This window comes from Hippocampus guttulatus, chromosome 13 (assembly GCF_054856545.1).
Source record: "Hippocampus guttulatus isolate MCC_2025c chromosome 13, RoL_Hgut_1.0, whole genome shotgun sequence".
Classification (NCBI taxonomy): domain Eukaryota; kingdom Metazoa; phylum Chordata; class Actinopteri; order Syngnathiformes; family Syngnathidae; genus Hippocampus; species Hippocampus guttulatus.
Window position 1 is genome coordinate 1832002 of NC_141273.1, and position 21099 is coordinate 1853100.

The 21099-nt window shown below is 42.6% G+C and overlaps 2 protein-coding genes across 3 annotated transcripts in view; one reads left to right on the forward strand and one right to left on the reverse strand.

The window, feature by feature from the left end:
• Positions 1 to 5528, forward strand: part of metap1 (methionyl aminopeptidase 1) — a 20234-nt gene extending 14706 nt beyond the window's left edge. For both annotated transcript variants that reach the window (XM_086126602.1, XM_086126601.1), the window contains 4 exons: positions 782 to 913; positions 3493 to 3636; positions 3730 to 3795; positions 5215 to 5528. In XM_086126602.1, coding sequence (XP_085982728.1) covers positions 782 to 913; positions 3493 to 3636; positions 3730 to 3795; positions 5215 to 5381 — 509 coding nt within the window. In that variant the 3' untranslated portion in view covers positions 5382 to 5528. The remainder of the gene's footprint in view (positions 1 to 781; positions 914 to 3492; positions 3637 to 3729; positions 3796 to 5214) is intronic.
• Positions 5529 to 10259: 4731 nt separating this feature from the next.
• The window catches only part of LOC147195777 (alcohol dehydrogenase 1-like), a 51431-nt gene continuing 40591 nt past the window's right edge, over positions 10260 to 21099 (reverse strand). The window contains 7 exon segments of the mRNA XM_086126600.1: positions 10260 to 10566; positions 10657 to 10795; positions 13871 to 14004; positions 14006 to 14337; positions 15752 to 15971; positions 18054 to 18141; positions 18263 to 18404. Of these exon segments, the coding sequence (XP_085982726.1) occupies positions 10533 to 10566; positions 10657 to 10795; positions 13871 to 14004; positions 14006 to 14337; positions 15752 to 15971; positions 18054 to 18141; positions 18263 to 18404 (1089 nt within the window). The 3' untranslated portion in view covers positions 10260 to 10532.

Sequence of the window (21099 nt, forward strand, 5' to 3'; positions counted from 1 at the left end):
CTTAAGGAACAATAGATCCTTAATTTCCCTCACTGGATTGAGGAAATATATCCGATAATCTAGCTCGGGGGGGGTCGATAATCTAGCTCGCCTGCGGCCCCCAGTCCCCCGGTTGACTTTCTGATTTTTTTTCATCGCTAGCCACTCTCATCCCTGCTTTTAGTTCGACTGTTAGTGCTCTGCTCTCGCAAACTGGAGACGTGGTGGTGTTCCATCCCAGAGTAGGGCGGACGCCTGAAGAGTAAAAATGCCACCGCACCACATGTTGAAGGGCTCTTCCCCCACCCATCACACTCCCACCACCCCACCCTGGTTTAACAAACTTGAGGGGGGGGGGCATCAAAACCCCGGGCATCTAATGTGCTTAGCACACCACTGATAGGGGCACATGCTTTTGTGTGTGCGTGCATTCTCTCTGTGTGATGAATGGTACTACCTGGATCCTGAAATTATGTCAGCAAGGGTCCTATCTGAGCCTCTTTATGAATATTCTAACTTAACTTCCATCAGACACTCCCCTCATGTTTTATGATGGACTTGCCTTCAAGTCATCAGCATGATCCCACAAGACAAATGATGCCATTAACCTTTCACCGTGGTGCTTCTCCATTCTTCCTGCCTGCCCTCTATTTCTTGACAATTTCTCCCATTCACAATTCCACTTGATCAGGTCCGTTCCACCCACTGACGATCACATGAACCTACTGCTTCTTTGTTATGTAATCAAATAGATTTGATGTCATTTCAATCACTGTAAGATTCTCTCTTCTCTCTCCCACAGTGGACATCACCGTCTACCACAATGGTTTCCATGGTGACCTCAATGAGACCTTTTATGTCGGAGAGGTGGATGAAGGAGCAAAGAAACTTGTTCAGACTACTTATGAATGTCTTATGCAAGCTATTGACTCTGGTAAGAGCTGGGATCTTTTATTATTTTTTATTTATTTATGCCTTTCCTTTCACCTTATAAAAGTCTCTTTTTGGATTCATAGTCAATTTATATGTGGACAAATTATTGGTACCCGTGTGTGCGTGTGTGTGTGTGTGTGCGTGTGTGTGTGTGTGTGTGCGTGTGTGTCTGTGTGTGTGCGTGTGTGCGTGTGTGTGTGCGTGTGTGTGTGCGCGCGCGCGCGCGCGCGCGCACCCCAATGTTCAATGAAATAACTTGATATTGAAAAAAGTAGTAATAAATGTAAAAATACTGATGAACCTATGAAATCAGACTGCTTTTGAATTGGCATTCAACTGAATCATTTTTTTTTAAAGTAATGAAACATTGCTGGGCAAAAAGAATGGCACTCTGAGAAAAGAGCTGAAAAGAATATGCCTGTGTTAAATTAAGCTGTGTCATTAATTAGCATCACAGGCGTGTTCAAACTTGTAGTGAGTCTGCGTAAGAAGCACACAACTGCTGAAAGCAAATCATACTGTAAAAACCGAAAAATGGAATTTGCCAGAATGCGTATTGATGATCCACAAGGCTTCGTGGAGAATGTCCTATGGACAAATGAGACAAAACAGTAGCTTTTTGGAAAGACGTGAACTCTGTTCACAGACACAAAAATAAAGCATACAAAGAAAAGAACACTGTCCCTATCGGAAACGTTTATCTTCTGGAGGTGCTTTGCTACATCTGGCACAGGGTGTCTGAAATCTGTTTTGGGTTCAGCGTCGGGCTGTCGCTAACGAATCTTTTCGATCATCCTTACATGATGCCATTGGATACTCAGCTAATCTATGTGGGAGTTAAATGTTGGAGTTAAAAAATGTCCAATCTGTGATATGAATGCCTTAATAACACATCAGTGTGCTAAAGCTGATGTACTGTATTTTCTGCACCATAAATCGACTGCTGTCAGGCTGCTGAATAAACATGCGTGAAAACCTGGAACCATTGTAAATAGCACAGCCACCTTATGCTGTTTTCTATGCTATTGCTATTTATTATTTATTCTGCAAATATATTGCTTATGCTTTATTTTATATTGAACCGTGTACAGTTCTTTTCTGAAAGACTGCTGTAGACTGCAAATTTCCCCAGTGTGGGACAAATAAAGGTTATCTTAACTTATTATCTTATTTTATAAGGGGCTTCGGATTATTATTCGGATAAAATAGGCCCTTCAATGAAGTGCCTATTTTAAAACTGCATTATAAGGCGCATAGGATACAGGGTGACCCAAATAAAAAAAACGGGCCCCAACTCTCATTCGGCCCCGTTTCTTAGTGTTGTGTCCGAATGAAATGAAACTTTGGCCATAACTAGTTTATTGTATTCAAAACATCACATCAAAACACTAGGGTCTTTGGCCTTTTTTTCTCCGTTCTACAGCATATGTTCTAGATGGCCTCCATTTAGCTCCGTGCATTTCTTGAGGCGCAGCACGAAGTTGTCCATGACGTTCTTACAGACTGAATTGGTAATGGCTCTCATCTGCTCCCTGATGGCTTTCTTGAGTTCCGTGATGGTTCTGGGTTTCCCTGCGTAGACTCTGTCCTTAAGATAGCCCCAAAGAAAAAAATCTGGGGGGGCTTAGGTCCGGGCTATGGGGTGCCCACTCAAAATCAGTCTTGAGGCTGATCACTCGGCCTCCGAAGTTCTCTTTCAGCCAATCTCGGGACAGGTTTGAGGTGTGAGAACTTGCTCCGTCTTGCCGGAACCAGAACTTGCTCATGAGCGACGGGTAGATGGTCTGGAGCTCATTCTTGAAGGTTTTGAGGACCTCCACATACCGCTCCTTGGTGACTGTCACTGCTTTTTTACACATTTATCACACATTGTTTAAACCAGGGGTAGGCAATCCAAAATGCTGAAAGAGCCATATAGGACAAAAAAAAATGTCTGAAGCCGCAAAAAAATAAAAGCCTTTTATAAAACTTACAATGAAGGAAACACATGCTGTATGTATGTAGGAGACTGGACTGTCTCAGAATTGTTCATTCATTCCTTTGTTGTGTGTTCACAAACGCCCCCATATAATGTATTTTGTGATTTCCTCGCTTGATTTTTTGTTGTACTGCATTATTTTCGCTTGTCTTAGTGTCAGTGAAGTGATCATGAATTTCCGTTTTTTGGAGGCTGTCTTTGAACGCCTCTCGAGTTGAACGAAAGAGAGAAGACACGGAGTCGGAGGCAGACGTGTCTGTTTGTCGAGACTTTTAAAAGCATAAATAAAGTGTACGTTTAAAAAAAAACCCCCCCCCCAACACCACAGCTCTCCTTTTTCGGAGCTGCAACATGTATGTATCTATATCTATTTGAGCTATATTAGCCAAACAATTTTTATAAAGCTCCAGGGAGCCACTAGATGTCGCTAAAGAGCCGCATGCGGCTCTGGAGCTGCGTGTTGCCGACCCCCAGGTTAAAACACTTTTCATTCTATCTAGGACAAGAAACTGCACGCTGATTGTGCTTTCATACCGTTCCATTTTGGAATGTACCAGATGTGTGTTTGCTCACTAACATTGTTGCTCACGTTGTCCTTTCAGTGAAGCCCGGCGTTCGCTACAGAGAGCTTGGTAACATCATCCAGAAGCATGCTCAGGCCAATGGCTTCTCTGTGGTGCGGAGCTACTGCGGCCACGGCATCCACAGGCTTTTCCACACTGCTCCAAATGTGCCACATTATGCCAGTAAGTTGCCCTGACAATTAAGAAAATATTGGCTCACTTTTCAAGTTTTATGAGAAATAGTTTATGAATTCTGTATTTTTTTTTTCTCCCAAGAAAACAAGGCTGTCGGTGTTATGAAGCCGGGTCATGTGTTTACCATTGAACCCATGATATGTGAAGGTGAGTCTTAATGACTATGACATAACCTCTCGTAATCACACATAGCAAATATGTATAATAATATTAATAACGAAAATGCGACAATATTTAACCTTTCATTCATCCATCTATTTAAAAAAAAATGTAATGGGCTGGAGCCCGTTCCATCTGGTTAGGCTCTGGACAGGTCGCGAGTCATTTGAAGGGCACATATAGACAACCATTCACATGGCAACTGTTGGGAGTTCTTCAAAATAATTCTCAAATGACGTCCCATAGAACTGTCCAACTGAATACCGTGGTACCTCTACTTATGAAATTAATTGGTTCTGCAAGAAGTTTCTTAACTAGAAGATTTTCTATGGAGAGATGTGTCTTCCATGTAAATGCCCTAATTCATTCCAAGCCCCCCCCCCCCCAAAAGAAATTCTGACATAAATGTTTCCGAAAGCATAAAAATGCATCAAAATATGGAGCAAATCCATGTTACGATTAGATTATTGCACAATAAATGCATAATGTAAAAAAACAACGAAGAGAGTCAAGAATAAAAATGATGATTATTTAACTTTACTGCGTCCTCACCGTTTTTTTGTCCTCTTGAGTCCATGTTCTCTCTCAGAAGTGTTTTTTTGCCTGGCGTTTTGTAAAGAACTGATCCAAGGACATTTGCTTTTGTCGGCTTTTAAAAATTCTTTGAAAATATCCACGGCAAACATCAGCGTCATGAGCAATCGCCTGACATGTGAACACTTTTTCTGAGTGATTCACATTTACGTAAAACTATCGGAACGCCTCATGGCCCGAGGGCCGAATGACGAAGACGCTGCATAGACATACATCGACAGTATGTCTACTGTCATATCTGTGTCAACTACACACATCGACACATTCAGTGGAAATCCCTCTTAGCCAATGGGATGCCAGGATGATGCTTGGTAATAGCCAATGGCAGAGCAGCTATAAGTATGTTGCGTTCAGGAAAGTCGGAGCTGCAAGGGGCAGCCTATAAAGTATTTTTACCTTTCGTATCTTGAAATTTCTTTCGTAACGAGGCAATATTTTCCTGTTAAGGCATTTCATAACATTTCAAAATTTTGTATGAAGAGATGTTCGGCAGTAGCGATAACTGTGTGTGTGCATGCGTGCGTGTGTGTGTGCGTGCGTGTATTAAAAAATAAAAAATCCTCGTCTCACCCCTCGGGTGGTGTCCGTCCTCCATTCAGCTCGGGTCCTCTACCAGAGGCCAGGATACATGTATGTATATGTTTCATTGAAGCATGAGTTGTAGAAAATCCTCAAATGAATTGAAATAGTGATATCTGCCAAAAAAATTGCAATTAGTATTTTTTTTTTTCTGAAAATGGCACAGCCCCTTGGCTTGATGAATCTTTGTCTTAGCTGTGTTGTGCCCAACACCTTGTGCATTCTTTATCTCAGGCGGCTGGCAAGACGAGACCTGGCCCGACGGCTGGACAGCAGTCACCAGAGACGGAAAGCGCTCCGCTCAATTTGAACACACCCTTCTGGTCACAGACACGGGCTGCGATATCCTTACCTGCCGCCTCGAAGACAACGGTCGGGCTCATTTTCTGAGCCAAATGTAGGCTGGGCTGGAGCTCATGCGCACGGAGGACTGGACTCAGCAGTTTCTTGTACTCGCTCGCACGTTGAAACAAGAGAATACTGCTCAAGGTGGCTCTCGTGTTCTTTCAATTAAATATCAGCCCTCAAATTAAATGGACATACTTGAATTTGTCACGTGTGGATTGATTTGATAATGAAATGTGTTTTTGTTTTGCCAAAGGAAACATTAAAATATTTATGAAGAAGTAATTTGTGCAGTCATCAGGCTCAGATAAGTAATAAAGGATTCGGGTGATATTGACAGTAGCTATGAAGGGTGAGTCCTGAAATGGTCAGCAGGGGGCACAATATCTACTTGAACTTTAAAAACAGCTGAAAAAAATAACTCATTCACTCCCAAAGACGTTTTTATACGTCTTTTCAGACTTGGTCCAGAATTGGCTGGTAGTGAATGAGTTAAAAGTTATTTTTCGGATTCCTAGTTGTATTGAGAATTGTGAATGGATATTTTTACTTTTGGTTTTTATCCTCTTGTGTTTCTGCAGGTCAAATTAACCAATTTTGGGGTTCACAAGTACTTTTTCAGTATTAAACACTCTGAGTACGCACCACGACAGGAGAAAAAAAAATGTAGACAGTTCCAAAACTTTCTAAGCCAGTGGACATTTTGAACACGCATGCATGGGTTGATGTGTGAAAGCATAATGGCGCACAATCGAAAATGAGATACTTTTGGAATATAATTGTACCCAGCAAGCTGTGCTTCTTATCCGCAGTGGCCGAGGTCAAAAATAAACACGGTCACAAAGCTGCAGATATCTGTTCAATTTTTCAAATTTGTCCCAATGTATTAGAGGGCTACTGATTGCCAGAAGTAATAAATGCTGGTTAACCTTTTTGCACTCACTTGAAAGATTAGTAATAAGTATGGCCCAGTTAAAACAAAAAAATATGGAAAAGATTAATACAGTATCGTATGTATGAAGTGCATTATCTGGACCAACTAATCCCATGGTGAAAATAAATCCCAAGCTGTTGCTCAGGAGGTTAAAAGTACAATCGAACCTCAGTAGATTTCCGTCAACAAAACAACTTGTGGTCTGAGCGATATTTCCTTTGATGGGCTAAATCCTTAATGCATGAAGGAAGATGAATAAACGATAGCCTACATGCACATGTGTATTTTTGACCTATTATAGCATGAAAGTGGGTCGCATTAATACAGTCGTGACAAGTCGTACATTGCATTATAAATATACATATTCTTTTTCTCTCGAGGTATATGCTTTGACTTTCATCACCATTGCCTCATCAAAGCAGCGCACCACGATTCATGATAATTACGAGAATGCATTTTTTAGGGGCACCTTTCATGTCAGTCAAAGTCATCGAACGAGATAAAAAGAACAATGTAAAATTAAATACACTTTTGGGAAAACTGCAAGGAGTGACAAAGTAGTCAAAAAACAATAAAGGAGATCAAAGAAACCAAACTATGGCGATGCCGGTTTCAAAGGGCGTGTTTTAAGTCGTGATTTGAGATGTTTCGTGCCTTTGAATAGAAGGACGATGATGTCGGATAAAATGCGGTGTGGACTTAATGAGCAGCCAGTGAAGGTGCTGTCAAACGGGTGTGAGGAGATGCGGGTGGCAGAGTTTTGGTTCAATTGCAATTTACGGATGAATTTGTGCGGAAGGCCAGCAGTAATTAAGACGGTAGGTGACGAGCATGTGAATAAGACTGGCATTGTTGTCTAACTTGCCTACGTGATTTGAATTACGCAACTCAAGCATCTGTGTAGTCACAAGCACTTAGAAAATGTACAGATTGGGTCAATTATACGAGACAATATTATCCAGAGTTTATGGATATCCTCGATTGCTAGTTAGTCAAGCGCAGGGCACAAAATACACAAACAATTTTACACATGCACATTCACACCATGTTATACTAGACAGCAATGGTCCCGGGCCGCAGACCGCGACCGGTCCCTGCGTCATTTGGTGCCGGGCCGCACAGAAAGAATAAATAACTTGCATGACTTACGTTTTATTCATTTCGGAATCTGAGAGGTGTTTATTTTGAAAATTTACTGGATTCTCTGTTACATCTGTCTAAAGCACATGTGTCAAACGCAAGGCCTGGGGGCCAAATCTGGCCCGCCACATCATTTTATGTGGCCCACGAAAGGAGCTCAAACATGTCAACTTCCACGATCCTTTCTAAAATGTCAACCAAAATGTTAAATTCTCATATGTAAAATAAGAGATACTGTATATTGGAAGCATTTTCTTGTTACCAAACCCCTCATGATAGGAACTTAAACAGGAGTTGAATCAACAGTTAGTCTTGACTTCTTTATATGGTCTCAGTCATATCGGCCCTCCAAATGAAACGGTAACTAAAATGTGGCCTGTGCCATAAATGCGTTTGACAACCCTGGTATACAGTACGTCACTCTTGGCGCAGGTCAAGGCGCGCTTCTCGGTTACAACTAAAATGAAACCCAGAAGCGAGCAAAATGAATTTTTTAAAAAATTGTTTTGGAAAGTTTCTTTGGGAGGGGGAAAAGGCCCAGCAGGGAGACAGAAGAGAAGCCTACGACTTTTAAGAAAAAGAAGGCTACATTTCAGAGACAGGATCAGGAGTCCGACTTAAAATGCGGATTCATCTCAACAGGAAATTTCCACGCACCAAGCCCACTCTCCATGTGACGATGATGAGTCGTATTTTTTATGGGCTTTGTATTTGCGGAGTATCTTATATTGAAGGCACGTTTAAACGTTACCATAGCTATCAGAGAGTGTTGAGGTCAGATAGGATGTTTCCCGTGCCGTGATTCGTGTTTATTTTTATGCTACGAAAATCCCAGTTTTCATGCAGGTCATATCATCTAATATTTTTTGTTGTATTTATCCGTCACACCATAAAGGTCGCTCCCAGAAAATATTGTCTGACATTAAACCGGTCCGTGGGGCAAAAACGGTTGGGGACCGCTGCTATAGAGTATGACTTATATTAATTACCGGTAGCTGGAGACAAAGAAAAGTCAGAACCTCATTGCTCAGTGATGCGGTTCTGGTTTTACTGTGTATATGACAAATAAACATCTCGGATCTTGAATAATGAAATTTACATGATTTTTACATTGTCTTTGTGCCTTGATTGAATAAGGTGACTGCTATTACTGAAGGCTGTTGACCTTTTTGACTACAGTGTGCTGTACATGGTCCTCTGGCCTTCCTGTAAACAACCCATTCAAAGGCGCCTGCTGTGCAGTATCCACAGGCTTCCCAGACGCGTGCTCCGTGAGCAAGCTACTGAGCGACCAAGTGAATTAAACATCCTGGGGGGGAAGAGCTGTCAGTTTCTGCGGCGAGTAACATTTCATCAAGCTTTGACTTCCATCAAAGTGACACCGGCAACAGGTGGGGGGTTTCGGCCTTGCCTTCCCTCTCCTACTCATGCTGGGAGCAAAATAATGTACCGACAATACCAGACAAGTTCGATTGAACGCTAATGCAACCGTTACTATGATGGCTGGGAATTTTAATCGATGTCATTGACGTAACCACGATGCAAAATGGAATTATGGTCATAGAGTTTTTTTGCCCTCCGGCCATGAATGAATCAAAATCAGATTTATTGGTCAAATATGTTAATACAGTCTGCTGATTTTCATCCCAACCGCTTCACACTCGGCTGTGACCTGCTCCAATGAGGGTTGGGGATCCCTGCTTGGAGAAGCCATCAGTACCACATCATCTGCAAAAAGGCAGAGATGCAATACCGAGGCCACCAAAGTGCACCCCCTCACCGTCTCAGCTGCGCCTAGAAGTTCTGTCCGTAAAGGTAATAAACAGAATCGGTGATGAAGGCCAGCCTCGGCGGAGTCCTGGGACCACTTCTCACTTTGCATCGTTGAAGTCATGATTCGGTTTAGGGACCAACAGGTGGCACTGTAGGGCTCCCCCGGCAGCTGCACACCTGTTGGTCATCGGTAATTAGGGCCTTAAAAGGACTCCCAGCCCGAACACTCGGTGTCGGGTCATTGTTTGCTCTTGCTACTGTCATGTTTGTTCGAGTAGTGTTTTGGTTATTGATAGTTTTTGTTTGAGTCATGGTTTTTGTTTGTTACTTTGGACTTTGTTTGGGATTTAGTTTTCTTTGTTTTAAAGACAATTCGTCAAGTACACCCTTCTCCCTCCTGCCTGCTTTTTGGGGTCCACCACCACCACGCAACGTGACAGTTGACGTTTTGACGCTGTTAACGACTGTAATGTTTCGGACAGTACAGAAAGAGTTTTGACACGTGGAAGACCAGACATCTAGCCAGCTACAATACAAATACATTCCATTTGTTTATTATTTTTATCTTCATTGGTGTCATGCATAACTTTGAGCCTTTTCTAATTTAAAAACACAAAAAATATGACCTTGAGACACTGAATGGAGGTAAATAAAACTAAATGAAGTCCAATACTATTTTTTTTTTTATCTTTAATTTAGTTTCAGTGTGTTTTCAATTTAACACTTGATGAATTATATATAATAAGCTCTCCCTCTCTGTGTCTAGTTCAGGCCGCGCTGTTGACGCAACAGTTCGGAGGGAGAAAATAGCTCATATATTCCTTTACATTGTGTACAACGTTTTTCACCTCACCATAATCATTTTGAATAATTTGTATATTGCATTTCTTCGGGGAAAACGTACATGAATTCACAATCGGTTTCGCTCTGCTAATTATGAGGAGCCTGTCAAGGCCGAAAATGCCTGGGCCGTTTTTGTATTTTTATATTTTGGTCGCAGTTCACCTCTGTCCAAAACAATATTGGTTCTGCTGTCGAAAAGGAAAATATTTGAGAATATGGTACAAAACACAACCAGAACACTGGGAAGTCTCCAATCTTTCATTTATTTTTATCCGCGGATGCTACGACACGCTGAACTTGATCTCCTGTGAACATGTTTCAAAACGGGCACAAAAAGTAATCCCTTGGCGTTGTCTGCATTGTTTCAAAGTCCTTCTTTGCATTCATTAATGCGTGATGCTCGAGTGTGCCGAGTCATCATGAAGTCTTGACGTATCATATCATTCAAAATACAGAAACCATGAAAATTGTGGAAGCCTGTGTCGGTATGACAAGATCAATTCCTTGAACAATTGAGTTACTGTGGGCTAACACTCAGGACAGTTCGGATACTGTGAACAAAAGGAGAAGACAAACTTACTTTTTAACATTGTTAGTCATTAATTACTGTGTAATAATCGAATAGTTGGAGTGTTTTATACCTTTTACCCTGCTTCAGCAGTTCAATGGCTTCATTGATGCGATCCAAGGGCATGTTGTGAGTGATGAACTCATCCAGCTTTATTTTCTTGTTCATGTAGGCTTGAACCATTTCAGCCACGCCGTCCTTACCCTTAAAACCTGATTTAGAAATTGCAACCAAAAAAAAAAAAAAGATGTTAAAATACCAGTGAAAATCAAAAGGAGAGTTCAAATGCTGAAGGTGTCAGATTTTTTTTTTTACGCCCTCCTCATATTGGAATGAGGGATATCCAAGTAAAAGCAAAACAGAAAAAGGCCCTTCCAAGAAAACTCTCAGGATTTTCTGAACCCCTCACCAAAGACAGCCAAGCCAAATGACTGCCTTTAAATGTAGCGCCAATCATGGCCCACTGGAATTAAAACAGGGCCAACTTCTTAAAACCGAGGCAGTGACAACTTAAAGGAGTCCCTCTAACACCGGTTTCGGAAAATTCCTGTCCGCTCCGATGACCCTTTGAACGGAGAGTCTGCCAGGACTTTCCCGATATTCCTATCGGTCAGCGGGGTCTGACTGAGGATACACATTGAATTCACGGGCCTCGGCTCTGGTGGACAATTCCTGCAGTCAGGATGCCAATTTGACACGCCCTCAAAACTTGCGACATCTGCGGCGTTGTGCTATGGAGATAAAATTGAACATTTTTAAAGTAGCCTTTAAATGTGGCTAGCCTATGCACACCGATAGACTAATCAATCCAGTGTTTCCCAACCAGTGTGCCGTGAGAGCTCTAACGGTGTGCTGCGGGAACGAATCAAAATTCACGTAATTGGTATGAAAACAATTTATTAACAACAAATAATGTATCTTTGTCAGGTCATCTATGCCAGCAACTTACAGTGACAGCAAGAACAAATAAATGACCTTCTGTTCGATGGTAAAAAGTAAGAAACTGACAAATATATCCTCTTTTTGTGACAATTTTGTTTGTTGGTGTGCCGTGCGATTTTTCAAACTTATAAAAACGTGCCTTGGCTCAGTAAAGGTTGGGAATCACTGGACTAATCCATTCATCCATCCATTTTCTGATCCGTTTCTCCTCACGTGGGTGGCGGGGGGGGGGGGGGGGGGTGCCGGAGCCTATCTTCGGGCAGTAGGCAGGGCACACCCTGAACCGGTTGCCAGCCGATCACAGGGCGCACAAAGACCAGCAACCATTCATGCTCACAATCACACCTCGGGACAACTTTGAGTGTTCAATCAGCCTGCTAAATTGATTTATTAAGGGGGGGGGGGAAGAAAAAAAAAAGGATAAGATCTGCTTTTAATTTTATTTGGAGGACATTAATTGTGCAGACCAAAAGTCAAGATGAAAAGTCATGACCATATTGTATCCACTATATTAATCTACTTTTCAGGTCACCTGCCTGACGTACGCCCCATCATATCTGAATTCATTTACAATTTAGAGTCTTCCATTAACTTTAACCTTTGGAATGTGGAATGTGGAAGGAACCCGGATTACCCGGAGAAAACCCACAGAGGCACGGGGAGACCATGCAAACTCCACACAGGAGGGCCGGAATCGAACCCCGCATCCCTATACTGTGAGGCCGACGAGCTAACCAGTATTCACTGAGCCGCCTTGTGTAATAATCATTTTTTTTCTAATCAGTATCTTGACATGCCACATGTGCAAGGTGGATTAGATGATCTCGAGAAAGGAGAAATGCTCCCAAACACTGATTTCTACAGATTTGTGAACAATATTTGAGGGCAATGGCCTTTTGTGTATGTCGAAAAACTTTTAGATCTCTGAGTCCCGCTCACGAAAAATGCAGCAAAACCAGAAATGTTATATTTATAGTTTTGTTCACTGTACTTCACAAATGAAGTGCATGTAATTTCTTCCAAAAGTGTCAATATAGTGAATGAAACTAAATAGAGTTGTTTCTTCTAGTAACATTAAACAAATACTTCTACTTATTGCTCAACAGAATTTGCAGGTAAAATAATTTTTGGTAAAATGGACAGAACGACTCTCGTATAATGTACTTTCAAAAATTAAATCACCATTGCCAATCATACAGTCGCTGATGGTGTAGCGGTACACACGCCGAACCTGTGTGTGGGCAGAGTGCGATTGTTTCCCATTCAGTGATGTTGTGAATGCGGGTGCGAATGGTTGTTTGTCTCTATATGCGCCCTGCGACTGACTGGCGACCGGTCGGCCTTCCGCCCGAAATCAGCTGGGAGAGGCTGCAACAACTTCCTGAAACCCTGTTCAGGATAAGCGGTGTTTGAAAATAGATGGATGGGTGGAAATCATACATACTGGGGCTGTGCACAAATCGTTTTTTTGTGTTTCAAATTGGCAATTGAAAACAAACGCCCAGATTAGAATTTTGGTGGATAGTATTTTATCGTCATAGTATATTGTCGCATGTACTATCACAGGGGAATGTTTAAATGGCAACACTCATGCCGTGTCAGGGAAGGCTTATGCAGCGTGTGATGTGTGTGTGTGAGTGCGACGCGCAAAAGGTAATGGGCATTCAATTTAAATGTTAAGCAGTCAGTCAGTAAAACCCAGCTAGGCAGTTTATCAAGACCTTTGTCGTTGCTTTGCAATTGGCCTCTCACACCATCCTAACAACAAAAGGAGTTGGCAAACTTAGATGCTGGTCCTGAGAGATGAACTGTTTTAGCGCAAGCTAGTACGAGGCCAGTGCAACAACGCAACAGGATGGACCTAAAATAGGACCAAAGGCAAAAAGCAATATGCCGTTGGCCAGGTCATAATGAGGGATCCCGGAGGTCAAAGTAAGTTATTTTGAACTAAAAAGGAAAACCTTTCCGGAGGTTGACAATCTGAATCAACGGACTATTGTAGGCTGCACTCCGATATTTGTTCAAATAAGCGAATGTGAGACTTTGTAAACCACATTGGAAAGCACATCCATCCATCCATTTTCTGATCGCTGATCCTTACAAGGGTCGCGTGGGGTGCAGGAGCCCATCCCGGCTGTCTTCGGGCAGTAGGCGGGGGACACCCTGAACCGATTGCCAGCCAGTCGCAGGGCACACACAGACGAGCAACCATCCAAGCTCACACTCACACCTCGGGTCAATTTCGAGTTTTCCATTAACCTGCCATGCATGTTTTTGGAATGTGACATATGAAATTAACATACTGCCATTTGCTGTCCACCAGCAGAATCCCCCAGCTCATTTACCTCCAAATATGGAGCCCTTCCATGTGCGTCCACCGATGAGATCATTCGGACGAGCAGAGAAGTCTTCCTTGTCAGTCCAGCCAACGATCACACTTACTCCCCAGGCAGGTATGCAAGACTCCAAAGCAGAACGCTAGACAGGAAAGGGCACGGATTGTTTCGCAAAGCATTTCAAAATTGTCATTCTTGAAGAAAATGTTCCTCACCATAAGTTTGACATCCCCCACACATTCCAGGGAGAAGTCAACTCCACCATTGGTCATCTCAGAGAGCACTTTGCTAATCGGTTTGTTGTGATCCTTTGGGTTTACAAAGTCGGTGGCTCCAAACTCATTGGCTTTCTCAAACTTGTTTGCGTTGATATCCACAGCGATAATTCTTTTGGCACCAGCATATTTGCAACCCATGATTGCAGCCAAGCCCACAGCTCCTAAACCGAATACAGCACAAGTGGAGTCTGGTTCAACCTGGAAAAAATACATACATATAAAAATATATTTTTTAATTCTTATACTGCTGTGTGGTGTGCTCAAGTAGATCCCTTAATTGGTCTGAGTCCACTTTGTTTTCTGTGTTGTTGTTAGAGTGACGTTTTGTAAATTGAAGCTTTTTGTGTGTGGAGTTGATTGGCAAATGCTTGTTTGTTGCGCAGACACGAGAATGAATATGGCTCTGCTGCTGCCATACTTTGTTACAGGTAATGTGTATTTCTGTATTGCTGTGTCTCGTTCTTCGTGTCTTGATTTTTCATTCGTTGATTGTGTCTGTGGCGCGAATCCCCGCAGTTCACCACGGCCGCCATTCATTGGTCACATATCTGCTGCGTGTGGTCTGTGCAATGACACTTTGTAAACGGGAGGGAATGTGTTGAAGCACGATATTTCTTCTTTTTCACTCAAAGTACCATCTATCAAGCTTATAGGTCATTAACTATGCTCGCCACGCGGAACAATACTCACTGCAGTGTATATACACCCCTTTGTTGAGTGACGATGTATGCCACTGGCATTATGACTAAATGTTTGGTACTATTTTGTGTGGAGGGATACCGTATTATGGGGTGTATATAAATAATGGGGGTGGAGCTTCCCTGCAGTTCGCTTCTGGCAGTGACGGTGCGCTGAGGCACGTCGGGTGTTCAGCGACTCAGTGGTAGCGACCACAGAAAAATAAGAAACGTCTCCAGTCTTGTGCCTCGAACCGAGTGTAGTCACCAGCAATGATGCCTACACATGAACAGCGAGAGACTTCCGCAGCAGAAGGTTCAACACCCTTTCAGGTTTTAAGATAACATTCATTCATTCATTCATCTTCCGAACCGCTTGGTCCTCACTAGGGTCGCGGGGGGTGCTGGAGCCCATCCCAGCTGTCTTCGGGCAGTAGGCGGGGGACACCCTGAATTGGTTGCCAGCCAATCACAGGGCACACAGAGACGAACAACCATCCACGCTCACACTCACACCTAGGGACAATTTAGAGTGTTCAATCAGCCTGCCACGCATGTTTTTTTTGGAATGTGGGAGGAAACCGGAGCACCCGCCTTAAGACATGATTGCGTTTAATAAATGACCCAATCAATCCACTTGTTTGATGAATTGAAGGTGGCAGTTTGAAAGTTGGAAGCAACTGCAAGCACTGCGTTGTAAATAGCCAGTCTTTTTTTTCATCTATTATTGAGGTCTTGTGTTTCTGTACTGATGTGTGGTGTGGTATATTTTGGAGAGGACCTGAAATGGATGAAAGTGATGCAAAGTTGATTCCAACCACACATGCTTTTTTTGCGGGTCCTTTTCCATATGTTTCCATCTTTTCTTTCTTTCAAAAATGTCACAATTCAATTCTAATACAAAGATAAACATGCGCGAGATTGTCTCCTCACACCTGAGCATTATTGACTGCCGCTCCAAATCCTGTGCAGATACCGCAGCCAAGAAGACAGACTTTATCCAAAGGGGCAGCGGGATCAATCTTGGCTAGAGCAATCTGGTTAACCACACTGTACTGTGAGAAGGTACTGATTCCCATGAACTGCAGCAGCTTCTTTCCCTTGTAGTTTAACTTGGAGGTGGGTGCTTGGCTCACGTTGTGAGGAACAACATCCCTAGACAAGATGAAAGTGTTGGTGTCAATACTCTGGATTCTGGATTTAAAGATTACCGTATTTCGCGGGTTATAAATCGCTATTTTTTCATAGTTTGGCCGGGGGTGTGATTTATACCCTTGAGCGATTTGTGTGTTAAATGAAAAACACATTATATCATTTCACATGTTATTTTCACATTAAAACGCAAGAGGGTGCTCTAGCCTGTGTTGAGACTTTCTACGTTGGCGGTACCTGCACTCATAAAAACGACTGACGATGACTGACGTGAGCGATGTAGAAGCATGACTGACATCCCGCCCTGCTAATAGAAACGTGTGTCGCAGGCGATGACGCAAATATTCGTTGACGAAATGTTGACATTTAATATTTATTTGACACATTTTTACAGCATTGGAAAACGTTAATAATGTTTGTGTCATGTTTGTCCTCTCGCAGAAACCATATTAAAACAAAAAATAGATATTTCGCTACCATCTAATTCATTTTCCAAAAATTTTGAAAAAGCTCTCGGGAGCCACTGGGGGGGGGGGCGCTATAGAGCTGCCTGCGGCTCGAGAGCCGCATGTTGCCGACCCCCTGACCCAGGGAGTTCGCAGAGTTCTTTAAAGGTGACACCGAAACTGAAGATTTCATTGGATTTTGTGATTTGGAGTGACACAGATGGTTTAGTCAACTTGTTAACATGTTCTTTCTGCTGCAGTTATCCAAATAACTCTTAATATGTTACGTGAGCATACCAAGCATGTTCTCCCTTCATTTGCGTCATGTAAGATGCGTCGTGCAGATTGTCATTTATTCAGCCTGTTGTTCTGTATTTTTATTGGCCTTTCAAGATGTTCTTGGTGTTGGATTTTATTAAATAAATTTACCCCCAAAATGTGACTTATACTCCAGTGCGACTTCAGGGTTTTTTTTCTTCTTTATTATGCATTTTATGGCTGGTGATTTATAATCCGGAAAATGTGGTGCCTTTGCTCAAAGAGTATTCATATTCGAATCTACAAACAAAAGTCCTTGTGCCGGCATCTGGTCTATTCAAAGCATCTTTGTGGTTGGTTTCAAGTTGTAATGTACTGTATTTAAAAAATCTTCATGAAATTATATTGTATTATAATACTATATTATATTATAGTTCAGAAGATGGAAAGACCTCCTTATCTCGTCACTGGATCCAACTTTCCGCCTTTTGTCAATACGCAATGAGCAATCACAAAATGAGTATTCTACCGTTTTTGTTCACTGTACCCTGATTGAGATGCTATATTGAATGTTTGCCTCCAATAGCAACACACCTGTCGCTTGTTCAGAATCGGAAGCTTTTGAGAGTAGAGGCAGCTGCGGCAGTGTGCTGGGGTGAGACTTCAGCATTTGCATTACTTTTTTCCATGTGCTATGTTTTATCATATTTCCAGATTGTGGCTCCATTTTATTTTTTTATGATATGCTTCTGGGTTTTATCTCCACTTCCGTAAATTTAGTTTGGTTCCTATCATTGGTATTGTTTTGTTTACTCTTCTTTTCTGTTAGTTGACCATCTCTTTCGGTTCTTCTGTCAGAGGATGTTTTAGTTTATTTTTTTACATCAACCTTTTGTCGCATTGCGCATGCATCTTTTTATTGTGAAGATTCAAAGCTATTTCATTTAATGAACTCTCTTTTTACATTTGGAAGGGAGTCTGCTCTGGGATCCTTTTTTTGCTGAGTATAGACCGACCATTAGCACCCCCAGTTCAAGAGAAAGAGCACTGGGATGTGCAGGTATGCGTGTATGGTTACGCACCCTTGGTTCCGACAGCGGCATTTACTGACATGACCGTTGTGCCGTGGGATGCATGAATGGGAAGGTTTGCTAGTCAGCTAACACTTTGTAAACCCATTGTTTTGGCATCAAACATGTAAGCTGCTGAAGAGGATGTTCATGAGATTTCTATATTACCGAGAAAGTAGAGGTATGTCCATGACCGACGTGGTTTTAGGAAAGTGACGGGGAGGCACTCAAGAGGCAAAGATCAATTATCTTCCTCGAACCCATTTAGGATCTACATTTAGGAGAAGAAGGTGGTTGCTTGTGGAGCTCACCATGCTTTTTCACACTGGTTAGTTCTGGGACTCTTACAGAAGCGGCATTCTCTACACTGGGAGACGATCAGAGGGACAACTTTGTCGCCTAAAAGACAAAAACAGTGCTTAAGTGACACAAACGAACAAACTCAAGTGTGGTATCGAATTCCCTCATATTTTGGAATAAATATTAGGGTCAATAAAGACTAGGATCATTCCAGACTGACCTGGCTGAAATTCAGTGACTCCAGGACCAACACTCTCCACGATGCCTGCACCCTCATGGCCAAGCACAATTGGGAAGAGGTCTTTATTCTGCGTTTCATACAGGTAGAAGAGGTCGGTACGGCAGACACCCGTTGCCACGATCTGTTCCAAGGAGAAAGACTTGTCAGTAAAAACACCCGATTAAGTGCTTGATGATAGTCACACATTCATTAAACAGAAGCTAAGTCGAGGGACATGGCATGTCACCTCTCCGGCAAGAAAGGAGCCCATGCTGGTGCGTAAGGCAGAGAAATTCAGACGAGATATAGTCCGACTCGCCTCCACACACAGCTTGGGCTCTGGTACCAGTCCACTCAAGAGAGGTTGGATTCTTTAGCACTCTGAAGTTGCTGACGATGAGAGGTGCAGTGTTGGTGTGGGCATACTTATTGCCCCATGGCTTGGCACCTGTACATTGGGGTTTACCTCAGTGGATGAGAGGGTAGCCTCCTTCTGCCTGCGGGTGTGAAGGACAGGTTCTGACTTATTCGTGCCTGTGCACCAAACAGCAGCTAGGAGTACCCACCCTTGTCGGTGTCCTTGGAAGGTTTGCTTTAGAGCTCCTTCGTTCTGCTGGGAGATTTCAATGCTCAAGTAGACAATTACAGTGAGACCCAGAAGGGCGTGGTTGGGAGGAACGCCCTCCTCGATCAGAATCCGAGTGGTGCTTTGTTACTAGACTGTGCTGGTCAGAGATTGTCCATAATGAATACAGGGGCGGAACTGTGATCTTATCAACACCTGCTGGTGTGTTGGCTCCGTTACTGGGGGAAGATGCCGGTTCGACATGGCAGACCCAAACATATTGTGAGGGTTTGCTGGGAACATCTGGCAGAATCCCCTGTCAGAAAGAGATTCAACTTCCACCTATTGCAGAACTTCGCCTCTGTCCCGGGGGTGGTAGGGGACATTGAGTCAGACTGGACCATATTCTGCACCTGTCAGTTTCTGAACCGAACCAAATAATGTTTTGGATTCCAGAAAGCGAAAGAGAATGACGCTTGATGAATGATGATTGATGATTCTGACTTTGAAAGACCATCAAAGATGGGAAAAAAGCATAATTTATAACCTGGATTTAAAAGCATTGACCCTTTCTTGGGATATTTTGAATCTTTCATTCTTATTCACTCTGATACTAACGGATACCAGCAAATCGTGGGACCATTTCATATTCAAGTACAGAGTAAAAAAAAAGAAACTTTTAAAGGATTATTTTGGAGGGAGTTGTATTATACACGGGGTGTGTGTGATTTATGGGATGGATGTTACGGCAATAAAACCATACACAACATATCGATTGTTGTATTGGTTATGAGTTTAATTTAGGACAGTGCAGTTACTTTGGCTTGTGAGTAAGTTGGGGTTGCTTCTTCCGTTTTGTGATGGTGGAGGAAAAAAAACTGTTACGTATCCTAGTCCTGTGGGCTATTTGTGCCCTCTTGCACCTGGCAGATGGGTGCAGATACAGCATGTAGTGCAAAGGTTGTTTCACCCTACTCAATGGTGTTTGCACAGCAAAGGCAGCACCTTTCAAAGATGTTTGCTTCATGCAGTTCATCTTTCTGCAGCTCCAGTTGTTATTCTCTATGCAACTGGCATACCAAGTAATTATACGGTGTGGAAGAACAGTCATTGGAGCTGTGACAACATAACTTAAGCAGCTCGTTATTTCTCTGTTGGTGTAAACACCACAGTATGTTTTCAAGACTAAATACATTTCTGATTTGTCCCTAAGATAATGAACCATCCAGAATTCTCAGGTCATCTTGGACAGAAATACTTTCTGTAATCTTCAAGCCAAACATGGGGGGCACCACAAATCAAGAACAAACTCACAGGACACAGATTTGCGCCAACTCTGTTCTTTCAAATTACGACTAAAGACTTTTCCATTCACTGATTACATTTAGTAGATCAAATTTATACTCACTCTGCACTGTATCTTTTCTTTACCCGTTTTATATCATTGTTTTAATCCATCAATCCATCCATTTTCTAATCCGCGCACCCTATGATTGTCACGGGCGTCCTGGAGCCTATCCCAGCTGTCTTCGGGCAGTTGGCGGGGGTACACGCTGAACTGGTTGTGAGCCAATCGCAGGGCACACAGAGACGAACAACCATCCACATTCACAACAGGGACGATTTAGTGTGTTCCGTTAACCTACCATGCATGTTTTTGGAATGTGGGAGGAAACAGGAGTACCCGGAGAAAACCCACACAGGCACGGGGAGAACATGCAAACTCCTCACAGGTAGGCTTTAGCACCTCTGCACTGTGAGCCAGACGTGTTTATCACTTGACCACTGTGCTGCTCCTATTGTTTTAATATGGATTAACATTTTCAACCCATCTCCTATAACGTTTTTTAATAGAATTCGGGGCTTTAAATGTCTGTTTTTGCTTCAGATTACCACATTTTATTTTTACATTTTCTCATGATGCCTTTTATGCCATGTGTTAGGGACCTTGAAATGCCTTGTCTGAGATGTGCTTTCGAACTATAAATACCTTGCTTAACCTATTCCTAATGTCTTACATAAATGAGGCAGGGATGTATTCCGCATTCCACCCAAAGTCACCTGGAATAAGTTCCAGCTCACCTATTACCCAGAGTCGAATCAGCACTACAGAATGGATGGAATTCATGTTATTCTGTTTGAGTCTCCGCGACATTCCCCCAACACCAGAATTAATAACTTGAATCCTGTCATCTTGCATTAACCTTCATGTACCAGTGTCACACATTATGATTTAATAAGACAGGCTTGTCGTCCATGTTGACTCAAACAG